At 38.9% G+C, this 21,282-nt stretch overlaps 2 protein-coding genes across 4 annotated transcripts; one reads left to right on the top strand and one right to left on the bottom strand.

Annotated features, from left to right (window-relative positions):
- Positions 1-264: 264 nt before the first annotated feature.
- On the bottom strand, positions 265-8,090 carry grpr (gastrin-releasing peptide receptor). Its single transcript, XM_018683686.2, has 4 exons — positions 7,562-8,090; positions 1,382-1,733; positions 965-1,078; positions 265-571 (listed from the first exon to the last, which is right to left on the bottom strand). Exons 1-4 carry the CDS (start codon positions 7,930-7,932, stop codon positions 290-292), a joined length of 1,119 nt encoding a protein of 372 aa, XP_018539202.1. The 5' UTR covers positions 7,933-8,090; the 3' UTR covers positions 265-289.
- A 3,687-nt stretch (positions 8,091-11,777) lies between these two features.
- LOC108887954 (cell surface A33 antigen) lies at positions 11,778-21,069 on the top strand. Of its 3 annotated transcripts, XM_051074522.1 has the most exons (8): positions 11,782-12,057; positions 12,705-12,874; positions 12,994-13,159; positions 16,912-16,959; positions 17,302-17,466; positions 18,185-18,301; positions 18,422-18,548; positions 19,047-21,069. In XM_051074522.1, the coding sequence occupies exons 1-8, from the start codon at positions 12,018-12,020 to the stop codon at positions 19,558-19,560; spliced, it is 1,347 nt and encodes a 448-aa protein (XP_050930479.1). In that variant the 5' UTR covers positions 11,782-12,017; the 3' UTR covers positions 19,561-21,069. The 3 variants fall into 3 exon arrangements, with proteins under 3 accessions (XP_050930481.1, XP_050930479.1, XP_018539208.1); XM_051074524.1 differs by lacking the exons at positions 12,705-12,874; positions 12,994-13,159 and adding an exon at positions 16,453-16,622 and having other exon boundaries at positions 11,778-12,057; positions 16,746-16,959; XM_018683692.2 differs by lacking the exons at positions 11,782-12,057; positions 12,705-12,874; positions 12,994-13,159 and adding exons at positions 15,556-15,763; positions 16,453-16,622 and having other exon boundaries at positions 16,746-16,959.
- The last annotated feature ends 213 nt before the right edge of the window (positions 21,070-21,282 follow it).

The following is a 21,282-nucleotide window of genomic DNA, read 5'->3' as shown; positions in this document are numbered from 1 at the left end:
TCCTCCAATATAACCCAGTGTAACCTTAACCTAATATTAATTCTTAATTCTTCTTCCTTGGAAATTATGATTTGCCCCATTAGGACTGACTTTGTTCCCCATGAGGACTATTGATCCCAACAGGGTTTTATATATTGGAGAAGTTCCAAAGAGGCAACAAAAACGTGTGTATATCCATATCTCTCTCTTTCTCTCTCTCTCTCTCTCTCTCTCTCTATATATATATATATATATATATATATATATATATATATATATAGACAGTATTCACACACACACACACACACACTTACACACAATCCTCCTGAAAGATCTGTCTACCATTGATCATGCTCAGGCTCGCCATAGAGTAATGCGTGCTGCGGACAGAGGTCACATGTGTGTTGTAATGTGTCGGGCTCTGTGCGTAATGTTTGAGGATCATACGACAGCAGCAACAGAGCTGCTGGTTGAACTGCGTCTTGAAGGTCTTGCTCAGCAGGTAGAGGGCAAAGGGGTTGAGGCAGGAGTTAGTGAAAGCCAAGATACGAGCTGCAATGCTGCACACGAAGTGAACCAATGAGGTGTCCACCTGGCAGGGGAGAGACAGATGGAGAACTGAGAAAAATGAGTTATTACTGCCATTTCTCCTTTTTTATCAACCACTCCAGACCCACCTTAAAGTCTCTTCCTATTATCTATACAGTGCCAGCTTTTCAGAAAAAAATCATGCAATATCAGACATAAGAAGGAGCAATGTATGAGGAATATAAATGTTAGTAGAAACAATGAAATACAGTAAATGAAGCCATATATACATATAAACCCAACCCGCTCAAATACAGATATAAATGCAAATACAGATATTTTAGTGAAACAAACAAATACAGATGCAGACAGTATGTTACACTCACAGTGTATACAAACACACAGAGACAACTAAACTGATGCACTCTATTAGAAATATAGTCAATAACTGATGTACCTGGGAGTAGTGATAGGAGCGGTATAAGTAGATGATGTGACTGGGAAGCCAGCATACTGCAAAGAGACCAACAAACACCAGCACTGTCTTGGCCAAGCGCTTTCTTGATTCAACCTGTGGGTAATGGAAAAAAGGAAAAAACAATGCTAGTGAATAAAAGAGATATTAGAAACATCAAAAAAGTAAAAGGTAAAAAGAACACATAATTTAGTTTCTGCAAAATTAACCAAAAAGATAGAGCAATTAATGATCAGGGTTGTAATCTTCCTCTGTAATTTCATTCATTTTAAACCCATCTCTTGGTCCATGTCTAAATTTAAATAAAAAAAGATTAAGCTAAAATAAAATTCAATATGACTAACTTCATTATATCACAAATTGGGTTACAGCCCTACTCGTGTCAGCTTTAATACTGGCCTGTCGTCTTGCATGCATGTTCCCCTCCACAGGCAGGTTTGAGGCACTCCTCATCAGGCTCCGCGCGATGAAGGTGTAGTACACTGATATGACCAGCAGGGGGATGACGTAGAAAATGAGGAAGGAGGCCATGGAGTGGATCTTAGGGTGAAGTTCCCCAGCATGGGGATAAGGTGCACAGGTGACAAAGCTCTCATTGGTGGAGGTGATGTTGAAGGTGTGGAGGTCAGAGAAGATGGCCTCGGGGATAGCTAGAACCAGGGATAAGAGCCAGATGAGCGCCGCCCTCAGGACAATGCTGGTAGTGGTGCTCGATGTTTGGATGTCCAAGGGCTTCACAATGGCCCTGTACCTGATTGATAGATAGATAAATAGATAAATAGATAGAAAACTGTACAACTATTTTTGTAAACTTGAGGGCAGCATAAGCAAGCTGAAAAAACACTGATATCTTGTTTTGCTTCATGTGGCAAACTTGTTAGAAAGTATTTTGAATATTTCCACATCTTGTAAACACGGAACACAATCAGGATTCATTTTGAGTTATTTCTGGGCACCTTTATTTTCTTTTTAGATCTGTCTTTTTTTTTTTTTAAGTCTCCTGAGGGAAATATCTTGCTTTTCAATGAAACAGCTTTTGCAGCCCCTTTACAGACAAGTAATAAATAGTAGTAGCTGATAGAAATATACTGATTATGGCTGCTTTAAGACCGCAATGAGAGAACAGTACAGTGAAACATGAAATGTTTTAAATTGAAGAGGTTGTAGATATTACACTCTGTCAATAGTCAAAATTGTCAATAAAAGTTGTTAATAAATGAATTTTGGTGCAGGTGTTCCACAGCTCCTTTTCCAGAAGGTATGTCGTCAAATGGTCCCTTACATGGCTCATCCTTCATCAGTTAGAGGAAAAAATCAGTTACAGGTAAAAGACAAAAACAGGAACAACATTAGAGGAGAATAAACAACAGTGAATAATCTGAACCCAGATTTAACCCAGGTGAGAGAAATGGACAGGTTATACAAACAGTGGTCAAATGCTTTTTTCTTAGCCCCCTTCACCTCCACAGTTTATTAAACTTAATCTTGTTTCTGTCTAGGGATGCTCTGATACCACTTTTTTCCAAACGATACGATACCGATACTTGGATCTGAGTACTTGCCGATACCGAGTACCGATACGAGTACTTATTAATGCCATTACACTTCGTACATTTACTCGAAAACGTGTTTTATTTTCATCAGATATTGTTTCATTCTCTGGCTGCAAGAAATTGCTGTGACTCACATTTTACTCAAATAGAAGTACTGTTAAAGTACTGTTATTGACATTTTAGCATTCAACTGCATCTTTTTTTAACAAACAGAATATCTTCAAGGCAGGAGTAGGCTAAGGCGAAATGTTTAAAATGTCCAACTATTTTCCTGCCACAGCGTCAGCCACCCTCCTCTGTGCTAAAAGCCCCTCATTAACAGCCAGCTGGAGGGTGTGTGCGACACACGGCAGGCTCGGGAGTCCCCCCCCCATGTCTGAAGTATGTCATCAAACACACCTGCGATGGCGTGGCTGGTGTGCGAACCCCTAAATTGTTTTGCATGCAGGACAACTCTTCGCGGAGTAAAATCCTTGTCAATCTGCTGTGCAGTTAAACTGATGAGGGACACTGGGCTAACGTTGCTCGTCCAAATATCAGTGGTGAAGCTGAGGGCCGAAATGTCTTGCAACAGGCTGCGGATGTGCCTCTTCACAAAGTCGTGTAGCTTTGGCAACACTGTGTCAATTCAATTTTCAATTTTTATTTATATAGCGCCATATCACAACAAAAGTCATCTCAGGGCACTTTTCATATAGAGCAGGTCTAGACCATACTCTTTAAAATAGGTATTTACAGAGAGAGACCCAACAAATCCCACCATGAGCAAGCACTAGGCGACAGTGGCAAGGAAAAACTTCCTTGAAGTTGTCAGTGATGTGGTGTTGGCTAGGGATCTCATACCTCGGCTCCAGTATGCTGAGAAGACGTCTAAATCCCATATTATCAACAACCGACAATGGCTGGTTATCAAGAGCAATGTACTCGGTCAGAGCCTCTGTTATTTTCACTGCGCGCAGGTTGTCTCTTAACATCTTCTCCCTCCTCTCCAGAGTTTGCTGCAAAGTTGGTTGTTGATGTTTGCCATTATTAGCAAACGCTTTGAACTCGGCGTCGTGTTGGTTTTCTCGATGTTTTATCAGGGCATAATTTGCAGTCTGCTTTACTTTAGTCACCATGATCCACTTTGAAATACCTCCACACCGCCAACATTGCTCCTCCATGCTCTCACTTAGCACCTGACTGCCCGAGTGAATGTCATGCTGCTGTAAAGTGGTATCGGGCTGTGGTATCGGAACACTTGTACGAGTTCAAGTACAGGAACAGGGTATCAAACCCGATACCCGGTACTGGTATTGATATCGGTGCATCCCTATTTCTGTCCTTAATTTTTTCCATTTGTCTGTGTCCAAACCAAAAACTTGTAATTCTTGCAATGAAAAATAAAAATCTGAAAAACACAATTTAAAAACACCATTCATTGGATTCAAGGATCCATTCAAGGCTAATCTGTAAGAGCTGTGCTCAGCTCAAATCATACCACCTATGCTCTAATATTGTGAGTTGAATAGTGCAGCCTGGAGCTGAATCCAACTCTCAGACCTGCCACTACATTTAAAATCAAGAAATACTTGGGGAGGTAAACAGGAAGTATAATGTTGCTGTGGAAGATACTGAATGTAGGTCACACTAAATTTAAATATGTGTATTATGTCATTTGTTCATTATGGCTATAACTTTCAGTTTTGTTGAAACTGCTTTATAGAGGATTTGGTTCAACTTTAAATTCATTTTGGAGGACTACGCTGTAGTGTTGTTGTCTTCCAACACATTATACTGGCAGGTGTTTCTAATACTGGGTTGATTTAATCTACAGTAAATGGACAAAGTGTAGTGTTATGTACTTGACAACAGCTTCAGCATGTTGTTGTTGAATGTAACAAACAGAAACCCCAATGATAGGTCTATAAATAGACCTCACTGTTTAGTCATTTGATAATGGAGCATTTCTACAGTATCTTGGCAACACTGCTTGGGCTATGGAAACCACTAATGTACTACAGCTCCTCCTCATTCTCCTCCTCATGTTACGTGCTAGCAAGAGGTACCAGAAAATAATAATAATTCTAATAATAATAATAATAATAATAATAATAATAATCTGGCAGTGAGGAACTGTTACACTCACTTCTCCAGCAGCTAATCAATCGAATGCATCAGATGTGCTCTCACCACATGTTGAGCACCTTTCTGTAGGTGCACATGCAATTAAAATGACTGATTGCCAATAATACACAGAGAATCTTGTCCAGCTGAATAAAAAAACCTTTGAGACAGCCATGATGACCACAACAATACAGTATACAGACATCTAAATCTATATAATATTGTCCTAGTGCCACCCATAGAAGACGTTTTATCAAATTTAGCAGAATTCCTTTGAGTTAATATGTTATGGATACTTCCGTTCATCGAGATGCTAATTATGTTGAAGCAAATTGATATTTTCACACTCAGTTACAATGTGTTTGTACATGTGGCTCATTGTTGTTTATCAGACTGTGATCATGGTGATAATTTTTCCGTGCACTTTTAGGACATCAACATTATTTTTATAGTGTGACACTGGATCCTTACTGTTTTCTAGATAGTTACTGTAATACTACTACTTTCAGGTTGTGGATAAAATAAAAGATCACAAGATCAGCTTTTCCAGTGAAACTTGGTCCATACAGTTGGTTTAAAACTATAACTTGTGGTATAATTGCCATTCCAAACAACAAAATTATGTTACAAAATAGAATTTTCTTGTTGTATCACAATAATTCAGTTGTGTTAGAGGAACAGGCAGCTCCATGCCATCCTCAGTCCTTGCCTGGATCATCCCCATGCCACAAGTGTCTTTTTCATTTTTTCTCGCTATTGACTGCCTCCTCCTTGTGATCCTGCTCTGTATACTGCCAAATGACAAAGCAAAGACTGAATTAAATGAGTAGCAAAAGTTTGTGTAGCACTGATAAATGCGGGGATTAGTGATGTGTGAAATGTTAGCAAAAACCCATCAACACTCACCGCTTCAGTGGCCATTTCACCTTGGATCCATCAATTCTCACCAGCATTTCGAGCATCCTCCTGTTGCTGCTGCATGTAATTAGAATTATTGATGAAACTTGTCCAGCCGAATAACGTGAAACCTCTGAGCCCTGTAGCACACTTCCTCTACCCCTTGTCCCATTATTTCACAATGTGAAGCAAACTACATCTACCTTTATCTTAGAAGTACTGTTGCAAACTGGTAGCGAGATTTCTTGCTTTGGATGAGTGGAACAATAAGAAGCTTAGAGGCAAATGGTTTATACCTAGCTCAAAATTTCAACTTTGTTTTTGATTAATGTTTCTTAAAAAATAATTCTTGCACATGCAGAGAAAGAGAGCTATTATTTCCAGCTGGGTATAATAAACCCCTTTTCTGACCATCATGTTCTCTTAATTAGTAATTTGGTCACCAGTCACTCCTTAAAGAGAAGTAGTATATTCAAAAGCTGACTGTTTTCCTTGTGCAGATGTTAACTGATGTCCAGATGTGGGTGTGTCCTGTTGCAGTTTGTTAGTCAAACATGGTTGGCAAGTGACATCTTGTGATCTCAAGTGCTCAGAAGCTGCTGAAACAACTGGAGAAAACCGATAGAGCAGACTCAAGAGACAAGCGCACACATGATGGGGACTGTACACTCAAATGTGATCCTGCTCTTAAATGCTGACTTGTAGACTGAATAGCGCTCAGACTTAGTTTTGAACTCTCAAAATTTTTTTGTCATCAAAATACTTCCATACATACTCAGCGTACAGTATCTATCTAACTCACTGCATCTAACTTTTGGCACTCTTTAACCACCTTCTGTCTCACATTTCGTTGCTGCATATTTACAGGTTTGCAAAAATATTTTCCATATAACAACTAGCTATGTACTTCTATGTCTGTGATAAGTTTGCAGGTTGTACTGCAAACTTGAAGCATCATGCAAATTTACTTACCTTATTATATAGGTACAGCAGATGATGTTTCTAAAGTACTCTCATAGGAAGAATAGTCTGCCAGAACAATTTCTCATGTAGCCATAGGGTGAAAATAATATTCTCCTGAGGTTAAGTGTAAGAGGCAGCCTGTATTCATATTAGCTTATCTGAATTAACCAATTAGCCAATATTGTAAAAGGAAACAGACAAACATTTGTACATCTTCCCTTCCAATATCATACATTGTCATATAATACACACATCCTATATCACACTGTGTGTGGAAATAAAGAGTACCGATTTCACCTTGGAATATTAATCTTACAGCTCAGAAAAACCTGCATCATGAACCCAGGAATAATTCATCTGTGTGAAACATTATTTGAGGATAAAGTCAATTTAAAAATCCTGTTTTTTAAACTATTCAAACATCTCCTTTTTTGTTCTTGTATGGCAGCAAAAAGATCTTAGCTGACACAGGGTAATGAGGAGTTCCTGCTGTTTTGAGTGAGAGGAAATAATAAGGTGACCAGTGGCGAGGGATAATAAGAGGAAAATATATGCTCCTTGGACATTTTCTCACACATCACCAGTGACCGAAATGATACTTTCCCACATGGAGATTTTTGCTCTCAGGTTTTAGAGGGATGCATACTGTGAGATGTAAATAAAAGCATGTTCTTTAAGTACACCAAACATTATATTATGCCGTAGCAGTGATTATTTCAGACAAAAAATCAGACAAATATCATTTGACAACAAAAAATTTAAACCATTAATTGACAGCAATTCACTGCCGACTGATTCTGGAGCAACTGGTGCCTACACAGCCTTAAACAGACACCAGTTCCGTCGTGCATAATACTCCCCTGATCAATACACGATTAAATATTTGCTTGTCATTTCAGTGATTAACCATCAGGTAGATATATATGTCCTGTACCTATCTATCTTTCTAAGGACATAACAGGGTGACATTTGAATAATTTCGCTGCCTTACAGGCCATTACTTAAAGTTATTTTGATTATAGGGTCAATAAGAAGATAACCAACAAAAATCGTAGCCTACCTGTCAGCAGAGAGGGCTGTGAGAGTGAACACAGACACCCCAACCGAGGTGAGCTGAATGAAGGGGATGACTTTACAGCCCACTCTTCCGAACAGCCACTCCTCTGACAGGTAGCGGCTGGCATCCACCGGAGCGCAGGTCACCAGCAGTAAAACATCCCCGAGCGCAAGACTGGACATGAAGAGATTCGGCACATTGCGGATGGATTTGGCAGAGCAGAACGTCTTGATGAGCGTGATGTTGCCGATCAGCCCCAACACGCCTATCACACCGTAAATTGAAGCGATGGCCACGCCGGTGTACCACATCGTCCGTGCCGAGCTTTGGAGAGCAGTGACGCTGCGCGACGCGTTTGGGTACAGACGCTCCATCTCTCCCACCGTCAAACCAACTGACTACACATGAGACATTATTTTTAGATAAAAGTTCAAATCGAGGGAAACACAGACAGGTCTCACATGTTTTCGAGAGAAGACAAAACTACAGTGGTTACTATTTTGTGTCCAACTTTACAGAAGTGCGAGTGTCTTCGTCAGAGTTGAGCGTGGGGGTAATACTCCACAGGGACTGTCACCCACTGCGCTCAACGCACTCAACATGCACCAATAAAGAACAATCAATATGAGTGTGGTATTGAATTTACGAGAGGAAATAAGAAAATGGTAAGAGGTATACAATGCACTGAGAATTATGATAAATGTTTTAAAGTTACATAAAGCTATTGGCTATTTAAAACAGTTCTGAAATTACGTGTTTTGCTTGTTTTGTATAACGTGTCTGATTGAAAATATTTAATAAAATCCCTCCTTTTTTAAATGTTGAATCGTAATGGAAGCATATTTTTGGCTTTTGTGGTAAACAAATTAGTTTTTTTTTTTACAGACAAAGGGCAGGCTGTTTTTTAGAAACTATAGCTACATGTACAGGCACACCTACGTGATTTTATCTCACTTTTCATTTACTCACTTGACTGTGGTAACACAGCACTTGTCCTGCACCTTCTTAAAAATTTAGACACAGCTGCATTTTGGGGGTGGTGGGAAGTTATTTGCATGTTTGTCTTTATGATATATTCATTAGACAGGAAATGCACTGTGATTGATGGGGATGAAAGGCGTCAAAAGCCCCTTAATGGACTCAAACAAGACATGATTATCTGATCAGTGTCTGAAACCACCAGGCAATCAGAACTGTGCTTTTGTCTCTCCTGCTGGGGCAACAGCTCAATAATACATTTTGGTATTTAATGTATCAAAACCCACAAACCTTACCAGTGATGTAAGATGTGATAGAGACTGTGTTGGAGTGATTTATCCATTGAATTGACTCACAACAATCAATTAAGCTGGTGTATAAACACAGAGAGGTTTTAAAGCGTGGGAGAACACCTTCCTGTGAAAATTAACTGCAGTGCAGTTATTTTTAGTGGTTTAAGCAATCAGCTATGGAGTCTTTAAACGTTTTATTTTACATGCAGTATGTTTCAGAAACAACAAGAAACAGAAACAGTATGAGAATGTTTTTTTGTGAAAGAGGGAGACTTGACTTCTTTTTCTTTACTTTCTGCCAAACAAATCTTACAGACGTCAGTGAGCATGCTGAGTCATTCAAAGTACTTATTGAGTGAATCAGGGCATCATTATTGTAGCTGCTTTTAAATGTAATCATGATTCCAAGTCTTTTTCCCCCATTCTTATCTGTCTGTTTAGCTTATTTTTTATTTTATATTCAGAGTTTTATGTGATTATTTTGTGATGATAAGCTGGAAGCCCAAATAGTCTTATAACTACCTTGTTTGTGCTTTTCATTTTTATGTGCTCTCTCTCTCAGGAAGGTGCCATCAGTAATTATTCTGATATGGAAAAATAGGTTTTCGATTGAAATGAACTGCATTGTTACCACAGACCGCCATCTTGTCCAGAGTGTACCTCAGCCAGTGAGAGTTGTGGTAAACTGCAGCGCCGTACAACCATGAATGGGACAGAGCAGTGTCGAAAATTGATTAAATTAATGTTCACCATCTTATTGTAGCTAGTTTTTGCTAATTAAAATTAAATTATAATTTAGAGGATGGTGCCAGGTGAAAAGTTGAGGGATCACTGAAGTCATTACAGTTCATTCTAAGGGGGGCATGAATATGTGTGGCTATAAATTAAGTTAAGCGAATAAATACCATCATTTAGATCCCCTGAATGATGATATTACCTGCAGACCTATAAAACTTGGGTGTTAAGAATCTGTGCTCAGTTCCCATTCATTTGAAACTATCAACCATGTGGCCCAGTCGTGGTTGAGATGCATTAACCATAGAGTGAGTCATGTTATGCTCCTTTGAGGACTATGAGATGGTGGTGTTTTCACAGACTGACTGGTCGAATTTACCTCCAGATACCCAGAGGGTCCCTGTAGAAAGTGATGTCTTCATTGAATCTCAGCCGCTTCAGGATAATGGAAAAATGAGAGAAATGATCCATGAAAGACCCCTCACAGGTGATTCATTCAAATGTTTCCTCAAAACAGACATCACAGATACAAACACACAGAAACGACGATGACCAGTAATCCAGTGGGATATAATATACCACAGAGAGAGAACATCTCTAATCCCTTTCTATCTCCGTGGTTTGTCAAGAGCTGCCAGACAATTTTATGTGGTTTAATTGTATGAGATAGCAAATGAAAAGTGTCCTGGGGTCCGGAGTCATTATGTGGAGGCGAGATAAGACTGCCAGGAGCACAAGAGATGAAATTGGTTATCGTGTTAAGCAGAGGAAAAGGAGGGATGAGTGATGGGGAAAGAAAGGAAAATGAAGGTTGAAGGGTATACACTGCATGTTCTCAACGATGTACACACACACCTCTATATATACAAATATCTGTGCTGAGTTGCAAAAAAAAAAAACAATATTTTTGCATGCAAACACTCATTTTTTGTTTGTTTATTTTTCATCCTTTGTAAAGAGCTGCTGGCTTTGTGAAAATACAATAAAGGAAACTAATATTTTTTTTTTTTTTTAAGAAAAGGTTACTCAGGCACAAAATGTCACATAAATATCAAGTGAAAGATGTTACAACACTGACTATGATCAATAGTGAGAGCGTACCTAATAATAATATGTGCACAGCGGAAATACAATGTTCAGTTGTCCTTTGTTGCAGCCTGAAATGTGGTCTATGACAAAATGCCATATTGTGAAGACAGGCATCAGGCTTCACAGCAGTGACAGGAAACTTTCCAACTGACAAAAAAGTAGATGATGGGCCAAACCTTCACAGCCTCCAACCTAGTCTGTAGATTTGATTAAGGCACAGTGTTTCGTCTGCCTCACGGTTCTGGTACATGGGGGAAAGGACCTTGATGGCACAAGTGCCAGAGTGAGACTTGCAGTAGTTACAAAGGAAGCATATTTGAAATCGACACATATGCAACATCATTTATCTCTGCTATCAAACAGGAACACCATTTCTAACTCCCTCACTCTTTGACAGAGTTGGCATTTTGCTTTAATGTGTTGTAGGTTGGTCATGGTTGCCTCTAAAATCAAAACACAAAGTTTTACTTCATCCTGAAGGTAGTGTCTGATTTGGCAGTTAAAGTGGAAGTTAAATGTGTTTGTTTTGCACCTTTTACTGTTGTGAAAGGGTATTAGACACTGTAGAGTGGGTGGGTTTAGACTACACAATACAAGCTGACCTGACACTCTATTTTTAAACAAACGGATGGGAGCTCTTAAAATCCACATTGTAAAATATTAGATCTTTACATGCTTTTGACTTCACAGGTCCAGAGAAATGACAAGGGCAACAGCTTTAAAGCAATTTGTGCTCTGTGCATGTGGGACCCAAAATCAATTCTAAATAATACTAATGAGTTTGTTATTTTGAGCATATTATTACATGTGACTGAAATTTGAATTATTATAATACCACCAGATGTCCCCAGACTTTTCCCTTTCTTCACCACCTGATGGCCCATCCACACACCTGCTCCCACTTCTCATTAGCCGAGCTCTCGCCTGAGTTTTCCCTACATGGACCTCATCCCCTAATCAGCCTTGCACTACATATATACCACTTCACTTCCTTTGTTTCTGGCATATCATTATGTCATATTGCTGAGTGTTTCATGCCTTGGTTCTTCATTTCTACCTGCTTTGACTTTTTATCTGTTTATTGGACTTTGAATTCCAGCCTTCTCCTGACTAGATTTGTTTGCCTGTTTGCACTACCTTCTCTGATTTTGACCCCTGCCTGCCTCACCACCCTGTACGCTTTTATACCCTGTCATGTAAATAAAAGTGAACTACATTAGCTCTGCCTCTGGTGTCTGCATGTGTGTCCTGCCCTGTGCTCCTGTTATCCTGCTGGCACTAGTTGTGACTCCCTGTTTCGTTTATGAAAAAAAACAACCACACATAGAGGACACGCTGACAGTTGGGTTGACAAAGTCTCAGCAATGGAGGGGATGATTTCTACGTTGACTCTGCTGTGTCTGGGTGAGTAATCCGTGCTAAATAGCCTAATATTTGTCTCTGTCCTCTGCGCCTTATCTGTTTGTGTACCCTGAGATATTCTAAAATGGAAAAGCTCCAAGTAACCTGTTTATGTAGGTGATCTGCCTCATTGGTTTGTTATTGAGTAAACCTTTTTTTCTACAATACTATGAGCAAGCAACCCAAAATTTAGAAGACTTATCTTGAAATCAACACTGTAAAATGTTATTTGGCTACTGGCCCGTAATGTTTTCTTTCACATATACCAAACACTTCATAGAGTGTTTCTGGTTTTTAATAAAGCTTATAAATATAATAAAGCTTATAATAAAGCTTGCTGCAACCAACAATTACTTTCATTATTGATTAATCTATCTATTATTTTTGATGAAATGGCCATCACAAGTTGCCAGGGCTAATTTGTTTGCTTTTCAAAGTAAATCCAAAGATATTCAGTTTGTGCTTTCTATGTATGTGGATGTGGGGGTGGAGTAAGTTATTTGTACAGGAGTAAAGTTCAGCTGCTGAATCAGCACACAGTAAAAGTGCATTCAACATATTAACTTGATCAATGTATTGTTTTACAATAGACAGTTGTATGCAAATGGGTAATAATCACTACGATTCCCCTGTTTTTAAATCTATGACAGTGCTGTCTGGTGTTGGTGCCATCCAAGTGGTCATCCCTAAAGACGTGTATGAGTATGCCCGGGGTGACAACATCACACTGCCCTGCACCTTTACACCTAAACCTGGAAGTACCCCCAGTCTAGTCATTGTCTCATGGTCTGTTGAGGGTTTAGAAGCTGGCGCTGAGGAGGTCAGTATCTATCTATCTACTTACCAACTACAATCAGCTTAGTCCTAATTCATCACTATTAGCAGAACTTTGTTGTCTTCCTCTTTTAATGTTCTTGTGATGCTGTTGTTGTCTAATAGCACCTGATCCTCACCTACTACTCCACTGGTGTTACTGACATCACACAAATATATGAAGGTCGGGTGTCTGTGGATGTAAACATTGGAACTGGAAAGGCCAACTTAAATCTGTCCTCCATCACATTAGCTGACAACAAGAACTTTAAGTGTCTTGTCCAGATCCCAGGTGATGAGGATGGCAAGCCATCAGACACTGCGCGTTTGGTGGTTTTAGGTAAAGTTGCATTTGTTTTCAAACAGAAAAAAAATTGCTTTATATGTTTAAAAGTATTTCTGGCTTTCTGTTCAACATAATATCAGGTATTTTACTGTAAGTTGTTAAAACGTAGTCAGTGTACCGTTTAGGAAGGGAAACACAAGGAGAATGAGGAGATGGCAACACTGAGCCCCTTTATCATTCATAAATGCTGCTAAAAAAGCAGCCTTTTTAAAGGACAAAACACCTTATTTCTCTTTCTCTGTCTCTAGCACCTCCATCTATGCCCATCTGTAAGATCCAGGGTACGGCAGAGTACGGCCAGAACATCAACCTGACCTGTGTGTCTGAGGAGGGTTTCCCACCACCCACTTATAGGTGGGAAAGTCGTGATGTATGGAACATGCCTAATTTTCCAGACCCTAGAAGCATTGAAAGTAAGTATCAGTGGTACATTTTCTGACATGGCCATCAAATCTGGAAAACTATATGGACAAAGATTATCATTTCAGACAGTGATGTTGTTTAGGAAGTCAACACAGCTGAACTACAGAGTGCTGGGACAGTAATAGACTTTACAGCAAAATCAATGTATGTATTTTTAATGAAATATATATTTATAATATAGTCTTTTACTATTTAACATAAAACACAATCAGTTTTTTTAAGCTGATGCTAATGTTATTAGCATTTGTGAGTTTTAAAAATACACATATACACATACACTAAATTTATTTTCTGCCCACAGACAGCACTGATTATTTACTTGGCGTCTTGCTGTCTTCAGAATATTTACTTGGATTGTTATGAGCAGTAGCACTGTAGAACCTGATTGCAGTGACGTGTTGTCTTTCAGAGGGAGGCATCCTGTCTCTATTTGGTATCTCCAAACGAATGTCGGGATTCTACACCTGCACCTCAAGGAATAAGGTCGACACTGCATCCTGCAACATCACCCTCACAGTCAGGCCAAGTTAGAGAAACCTTCTATTTAATTCCCAATAAATACAATAAATAAAATCCATTATGGATGGGATTACTACAGAGATAGACCTTTTTGTTAAAGAGTAAGATCCTTTTTTGCTTAACCAGACACATTTCTACCAGACTCCATTGACGAAAACTGTAATTTTGCTAATTTTACTAGCTACTAATCTACTGCTGCCTAATGGTTCTTTGTGTTACTTTCAGTGGTGGAGGAAGTAGTCAGATTTTCTTCTTAAGTAAAAGTACTGCACAAGTATTTCTACAATAATAATAATAATAATAATAATAATAATATCTTAAATTTATATAGCGCCTTTCACAAGACCCAAGGATGCTTTACAAAGACAATGTCTGACTTTGTATTCATCATTAAAGTATTAGAGATGTTAAAGCTCAGTTGATTATTATGTTTATTGTGTAAATGTTATTATGGGAATGGCTTATGCCTGTATGCCTAATGCAGCAAGAAACCTTAAGACATAATAAACCTCTTCCTGTTTTAACTGTTTTGCTAACATGACTTTTTTTGTTTGTTTATTTGTTTGTTTTGTTACAAGTTGGCATTTTTGGGTTTCAACATTTATTCTAAATTAAAAGTGGAATGCAACATATTAATGTCTTTCCTATGAAATAATTTTGACTTAATTTGGAAACATTTAAGATCTAGGTCTAACATTATAGACAGATCAGTCATCTCATCGAAGTCTCTGCTATAATGTTAAATAAGTCTATTGTATGTCTTTTTCCACACAAAATATGCTTAGTGGTTTTTAATAATTTTTTTCCTGAAAGCTACAACTCAAGGCAGTTATGTGGGGATGTGGCGTTACTTAAATAGAATATTCTAAACTCTGAGCAGACACTGGAGGATAATATGTGATCACGCCCTCTCTCTCTGTGTGTGTGTGTGTGTGTGTGTGTGTGTGTGTGTGTGTGTGTGTGTGCATGCGCCTCTAGGTGATAAACCCTCTCAAACCAGTCTGACAGGACGAACTGCTTCTCTTGTTCCAACAGCACACAACAGTTTTTAACTCCACCACAAACACTCAGTCCTCTAACGCTCTTTGTGCTTTTCCTTCTTGCAACTTAAAGCTGTTTAAAGAGTAAATAAAGAAAATATGACATAATGCACCACAAGCTTTGAAGTTTGAAACGAAAATGTCAGATACTGACGTTTGTGATTATAAACTGTGCAAGAAGCTATGTGGGAAATAATATTTGTTCCTGCTGCAAGAGTAATACTGAGGAAACTCATTTGAGGAGTATCTACATCCCTGGGATGTCAAACGAGAGGACAAGCTTAAACACGCCAGGTGGACGCAGCAAGAATGTTACCTTAACAGCAGGGGCTGCGGTGATTGGCGGAGAGCACTGTCAGTCATTTAGAAGCGGCGGGCGCACCCAGCGGGCGCATCACTGTCAGGACGCTGTTGAATTTCGAGGCACCTGCTCAGCGGGCGGCTTCGGTTCCTTGTCTCTTTTATGAAAAAACAGCCGCACGCAAAAGACTCATTGACGTTCGGTTCGAGAGAGTAAAAGTCTCAGCCATGGAGGGGGGGATTTCTAGTTTGACCCTGCTGTGTCTCGGTGAGTATTCCTGTGATAAATAGCCAAACGTTTGTCTCTGTCCTTTGCGCCTTACCGTGCTGCCACACCTGTTTGCGCACCTTCAGGTATTCTAAAACGGAACAGGCCCAAGTAATCTGTTTATGTGGGTGATCTGTCTCATCGTTTTGTTTTTGACTAAACCTTTTTTCAAAAGTGATAAATGCAAAAAAATCCTAACATTTAGAGGACATAATACATCGAAATCAACATCATCAAATGTTAATATGCTAATTGACACTAGTAACATCTTAGAATGGTTTTGGTTTCCAATAATGCAAAGGCTATTGCTACACGGTGGTTGGAAACAACAATTACTTTAATCATCGATTAACCGATTACCGATTATTTTCTTAATTACTGGGTAAATAATTCAGTCTATAAAATTCCCATCATAAATTCCCAGACCCAGTGGTGGCAGCTTAAAATGTCCTTTTGTTTGTTTGTTTTCCACAAAATCCAAAGATAATCACTGTCCTGTCTTAGAAAACACAGTCATTCATGCACCTAATGAAAACCAGAAATAATCTGAAACAGCTTTTGTGCTGTGTGTGTGGGTGGGTTTGATAAAAAGACGTTCAGATGCTAAATCATTTATGTTAAAGCATGAAACATATTAACTTTATTCACGTAATCACAGTTGTTTTCCCCTGTTTTTAAATCTATGACAGTGCTGTCTGGTGTTGGTGCCATCCAAGTGGTCATCCCTAAAGACGTGTATGAGTATGCCCGGGGTGACAACATCACACTGCCCTGCACCTTTACACCTAAACCTGGAAGTACCCCCAGTCTAGTCATTGTCTCATGGTCTGTTGAGGGTTTAGAAGCTGGCGCTGAGGAGGTCAGTATCTATCTATCTATCTACTTACCAACTATAATCAGCTTAGTCCTAATTCATCACTATTAGCAGAACTTTGTTGTCTTCCTCTTTTAATGTTCTTGTGATGCCGTTGTTGTCTAATAGCACCTGATCCTCACCTACTACTCCACTGGTGTTACTGACATCACACAAATATATGAAGGTCGGGTGTCTGTGGATGTAAACATTGGAACTGGAAAGGCCAACTTAAATCTGTCCTCCATCACATTAGCTGACAACAAGATCTTTAAGTGTCTTGTCCAGATCCCAGGTGATGAGGATGGCAAGCCATTAGACACTGCGCGTTTGGTGGTTTTAGGTAAAGTTGCATTTGTTTTCAAACAGAAAAAAAATTGCTTTATATGTTTAAAAGTATTTCTGGCTTTCTGTTCAACATAATATCAGGTATTTTACTGTAAGTTGTTAAAACGTAGTCAGTGTACCGTTTAGCACTTAAGTCTTTTCTGTTAAATAAGCTAGTAGAGCAGGGTATTGTTACTGCAATGAAAAAAAAACAAACACATGACATATGTCTTCAAAGACACTTCCTTCCATATTTTAATATTCAGCTATCCTGCTAAAGAAGCTGTTGTTGCAAAATAAATGATTCTCAATATTAAGGACAAATAACACCTTATTTTTATTTCTCTCTATTTTTTAGTGGCTCCGTCTACACCCATCTGTAAGATTCAGGGTAAGGCAGAGTACGGCCAGAACATCAACCTGACCTGTGTGTCTGAGGAGGGTTCCCCACCACCCACTTACTCATGGGAAAGTCGCGATGTACGAAACATGCCTCGTGTTCCTGACCCCAGAACCACTGACAGTAAGTATCATTTCAGACAGTGATGATGTTTTGGAAATCAATAGCGGAGTTTTTTCAGACTGGAAAGGTTGGAATTGAGGGGCAGTATATGGCTCAACAGCGAAATCAGGGTATGCATTTTCAATGTAGAGAGATTTTTGAGGCTAATATTGATATTTATAGTTCACTTACATTACATTTATTTATTTTTTTTGCATTAACAAACATAAACACATCACAAACATACATTTGGAATATCTTGGTCAGTTTCTTTCTAGGACTGAAAAACAATCTTCTGAGTGCAAGACAAACTTTGTAGTGACATGACGTTTTGAAATTGCCTCACGTATAGGCTGTATTTAGTGTTTTTATATTACAATTTTTTCTTCTGTTACCAAAATATCAAATCTTTTAAGTGCTTGCTTTCAATTGTGTTGTATGGAGTCCATACTAACTATATTTGTTTGTACAGGCATCAGGGTAATTAATTGGCACAGGAGGACAGAAAGATCAGTGCTGACACCAAAAAATGTGTCTGTTTTGTGTGTGTTAATGTGCTATTTCACACCTTTGCATCACAAAAATGTACAATAAAACCTCCAGTAAACAGCACTGGTTATTTACTGGGCAACCAGCAGTCTTCAGAATATCCACTTGGATTGTTATGAGCAGTAGCACTGTAGAATTTGTATTCTATAAAGTAAGAAGCAATAAAATCATGACTGATTCTGTCTCTCAGGGGGAGGCATCCTGTCTCTTTACAATATCTCCAAAGATACATCAGGATTCTACACCTGCACCTCAAGGAACAAGATCCGTGCTGCAAGCTGCAACATCACCCTCGCAGTCATGCCTCGTGAGAGAAACCTTCTAATAGCAGCATTTCATTCCCAATAAATACATCTTAACAATAATTCATTATTATATCCATTCTCCTGTTTTTCTTCTCCTAACTGATCCTCCTTCAATCCTGCAGCTTCCATGAACATCGGCTCCACTGCAGGAATCATTGCTGCAGTTGCCGGCTTGTTGGTCATACTCATCATCATCATCTACTGCTGCTGCTGCCGCAAGAAGAAGGAGGACGAGGAATATGCCATGGGGTAATGTTTTTCTCCCTTATAGACACATGTAAACATCTCACGCTGACTGATGAACAAGATGCTGAGAGGTGAACAAAACTTTTACAGCACAATTAATTCACATGGAAATAAATTATGACATTATGATCAAACAGGGAGGCCATGTCAATACCACACATGCAGACATCTCAGATGCACTTAACATCAATTTCTGCCCCTTTGATCAAATGACTGTGAATCCTTTGTCTATCACTGATATACTGTATAGCCTATTTTATGTTTCTATTCCGCCGAGCCAGAGACAGACTTCCAAAATATAAAGACATCTTTCAAATTACTCAGTCCATTAGAGTTAAAAACAAATCAACTAATATTTGTGAATTTCCCATGCGGATTAATTATCTATCTATCTAAAAAACCTTCCCGATTTCATTAGGTATATTTGCGCAGTTTATGTAAATAAATTAAAAAAAAAACACGTCACCCCAAACATCTCACTGTTGTGTGTCCATGTTCCAGAGTCCGTGAGGAGGAGTACCACGACAAAGAGCCAAATGGCAAGAGTCACCGTGCTGAGGACGCACGCAGTCCTGACGACTCCAGTGTGAGGAGCCCTGACGACCGTTACGAGGAACGGAGCGAGCGTGGCAATGACCGCCGCAGGGACTATGACGATCGCCGCAGCGACTATGATGATCGTCGTAGCGACTTTGATGATCGTCGCAGCGACTATGATGACCGCCGCAGGGACTATGATGACCGCCGCAGGGATGACCACCGCAAGGACTACAATGATCGCCGCAGCGACTACGATGACCGCCGCAGCGACTACGACGACCGCCGCGACAGGTACAGCGATCGCAATGAGCGCTACGACGACAACCGCCACTACGACGATGAGCGCCGCTACAATGACCAGAGAGACCGTCGCTATGATGACAATGACCACTACGATGAGCCCTATGATGACCGTGACCATGACAGACCACCTGTGCCAAACAATAAGCCAGCGAGGAGGGACTACGATGACTAAGGCCTCCAGTCTGTACCAACCACTGTCTTCCATCTTCTGTTTTAGTTTCACTGACTTTTTTTCTCCAATGGCCACTAGCCTACTTCGCTCCATGTGTGACCTAATTGGCTTTAACAACATTTTGCCTCAGTGGACCTAGCAATGATATAATTGTCTCAAAAAACCTTTTATACATATACTAAAGTTAAGAATAACATGTTTGAGAGAGGGAACAGTTTAAGGGTCAGGTTGTTTATCATGTTAATAAGGTGTAGTTGTGACTTGAAGCACAAGACCTGGAGGATCAGTTAGGGAGGGGCAGGGAATCCAAAATGGCGGCCACAAAGCCCATCTGATCTGTTTTTAAGAGGGAGTAGGTGGGTGGGGTCAACAGTTAGAATCCCTGTACTTAAGGTATAAACACTGCCCAGGGCAAAATCCGTACCTTTGATGTGCAGCCAAACTCGAGTCATGCAAATATTAAAAGTCGAAAAAACATTTAACAGATTCCCCCAGAAACAAATTATTTTTACACATTATAGGTCCACATTTTAAAGTAATATGTTTGTCTTATATAGCCACTATAATCCAATATGCAAGTTAATCATCTTACTTCTTTGACAGTATGTATACACACACATACATACATACAGTTTTCATTTTTCTGCATTTTCGCTCCTAGTGAAATCGAATATATGCAGTCATTTCTGTGATATACAGTTTTTATATACTGTTTTTTGTTTGACTTTGAAATGTGTGTAGTTAGAAGTTTACTGCAGCTCAGTCAGGTTTGGTCACATTCTGATGTGGGGACACAAACACACATTGTGAGAAAAAGCATGTGACCTATGCTGCCTGATGTGTGGAAGTGAGTTATCTAGAAATTATGTGGAATTTTAGCTTTAAACCTGATATGTAGACATTGTTACAAAATAATGCAAGGCCCTAAGATGGCTTCTGCTGATGGGTGTAACTGGTGTTTGTTTTTTTTATGAAGCTATCTTCACACGAAAGAAATAGGCTTCAGTTTTATGTTATTATTACTAGAATATTAGCTTACAAGGATTATTTTTCTATACTAAGTCAGCTTGAGTGCCTTCAGTTTCTCTATTTTTTTTCTTCCTTTTTTAAACCACAACATTACAGAAACTAGAACTAGAGCTTCCACTCATTGTTGGGATTAATAATGGCAGATCTCTCAGGTTCTCGGTTTTTATTATATTATTTTATTATTGTTATATTTTGTAAATGGAAATCCTGATTCCAGTACATCTGAACTTTCACCAGAATCTGTGTACAATCTCTGTAATGCCATGTCACCTTTAAAGATATTGTTTTTTTAATTATGTTAAATGACTGTAAAGAGATTTCTATTGAAATGCAATGAAATATAACAATCTTCAAGCTATTGTTTTATCTCAGCAATAATAATTTTAACAGTTTAAATTGGGATTTGTCAAAATTTGAAAGATGACAGTTGTGTTCGATTTGAGATATGCTGTAAAAAATAAAGCAGATGAAATAAAATGAGCAGAGCAGCTTTCCTGAACTTTGAACGCTAGATGGCAACACAACACGTCCTAAACATCTCAGTTCTCACACAATCACATGACTACATGTGTGGTAAAAAATAGAAAATTCTTATCGTTATTATTATTTTGTATATTCATCAATCATTATTTGTTGTATTAATATTAATTAATATCATATTTTACCATTATGTTTCATTCATGTCTGAAACTA

This window comes from Lates calcarifer, linkage group LG2 (genome assembly GCF_001640805.2).
Source record: "Lates calcarifer isolate ASB-BC8 linkage group LG2, TLL_Latcal_v3, whole genome shotgun sequence".
Lineage (NCBI taxonomy): Eukaryota > Metazoa > Chordata > Actinopteri > Centropomidae > Lates > Lates calcarifer.
Note: the sequence above shows the minus strand (reverse complement) of the source record. Positions and strands in the feature narration are given on the sequence as shown.

Excerpts from the sequence above, each read along its gene's own strand:
- LOC108887954 (XM_051074524.1), top strand. The coding sequence starts at position 12,018 with ATGGAGGGGATGATTTCTACGTTGACTCTGCTGTGTCTGG. Across the intron at positions 12,058-16,452 it reads GTTGACTCTGCTGTGTCTGG|TGCTGTCTGGTGTTGGTGCC; the intron begins GTGAGTAATCCG and ends AATCTATGACAG. Across the intron at positions 16,960-17,301 it reads TGCGCGTTTGGTGGTTTTAG|TGGCTCCGTCTACACCCATC; the intron begins GTAAAGTTGCAT and ends TCTATTTTTTAG.
- grpr (XM_018683686.2), bottom strand. The coding sequence starts at position 7,932 with ATGGAGCGTCTGTACCCAAACGCGTCGCGCAGCGTCACTGCTCTCCAA. Across the intron at positions 1,079-1,381 it reads ACATGCATGCAAGACGACAG|GTTGAATCAAGAAAGCGCTT; the intron begins GCCAGTATTAAA and ends CATTACCCACAG. Across the intron at positions 572-964 it reads GCTCCTATCACTACTCCCAG|GTGGACACCTCATTGGTTCA; the intron begins GTACATCAGTTA and ends CTCCCCTGCCAG.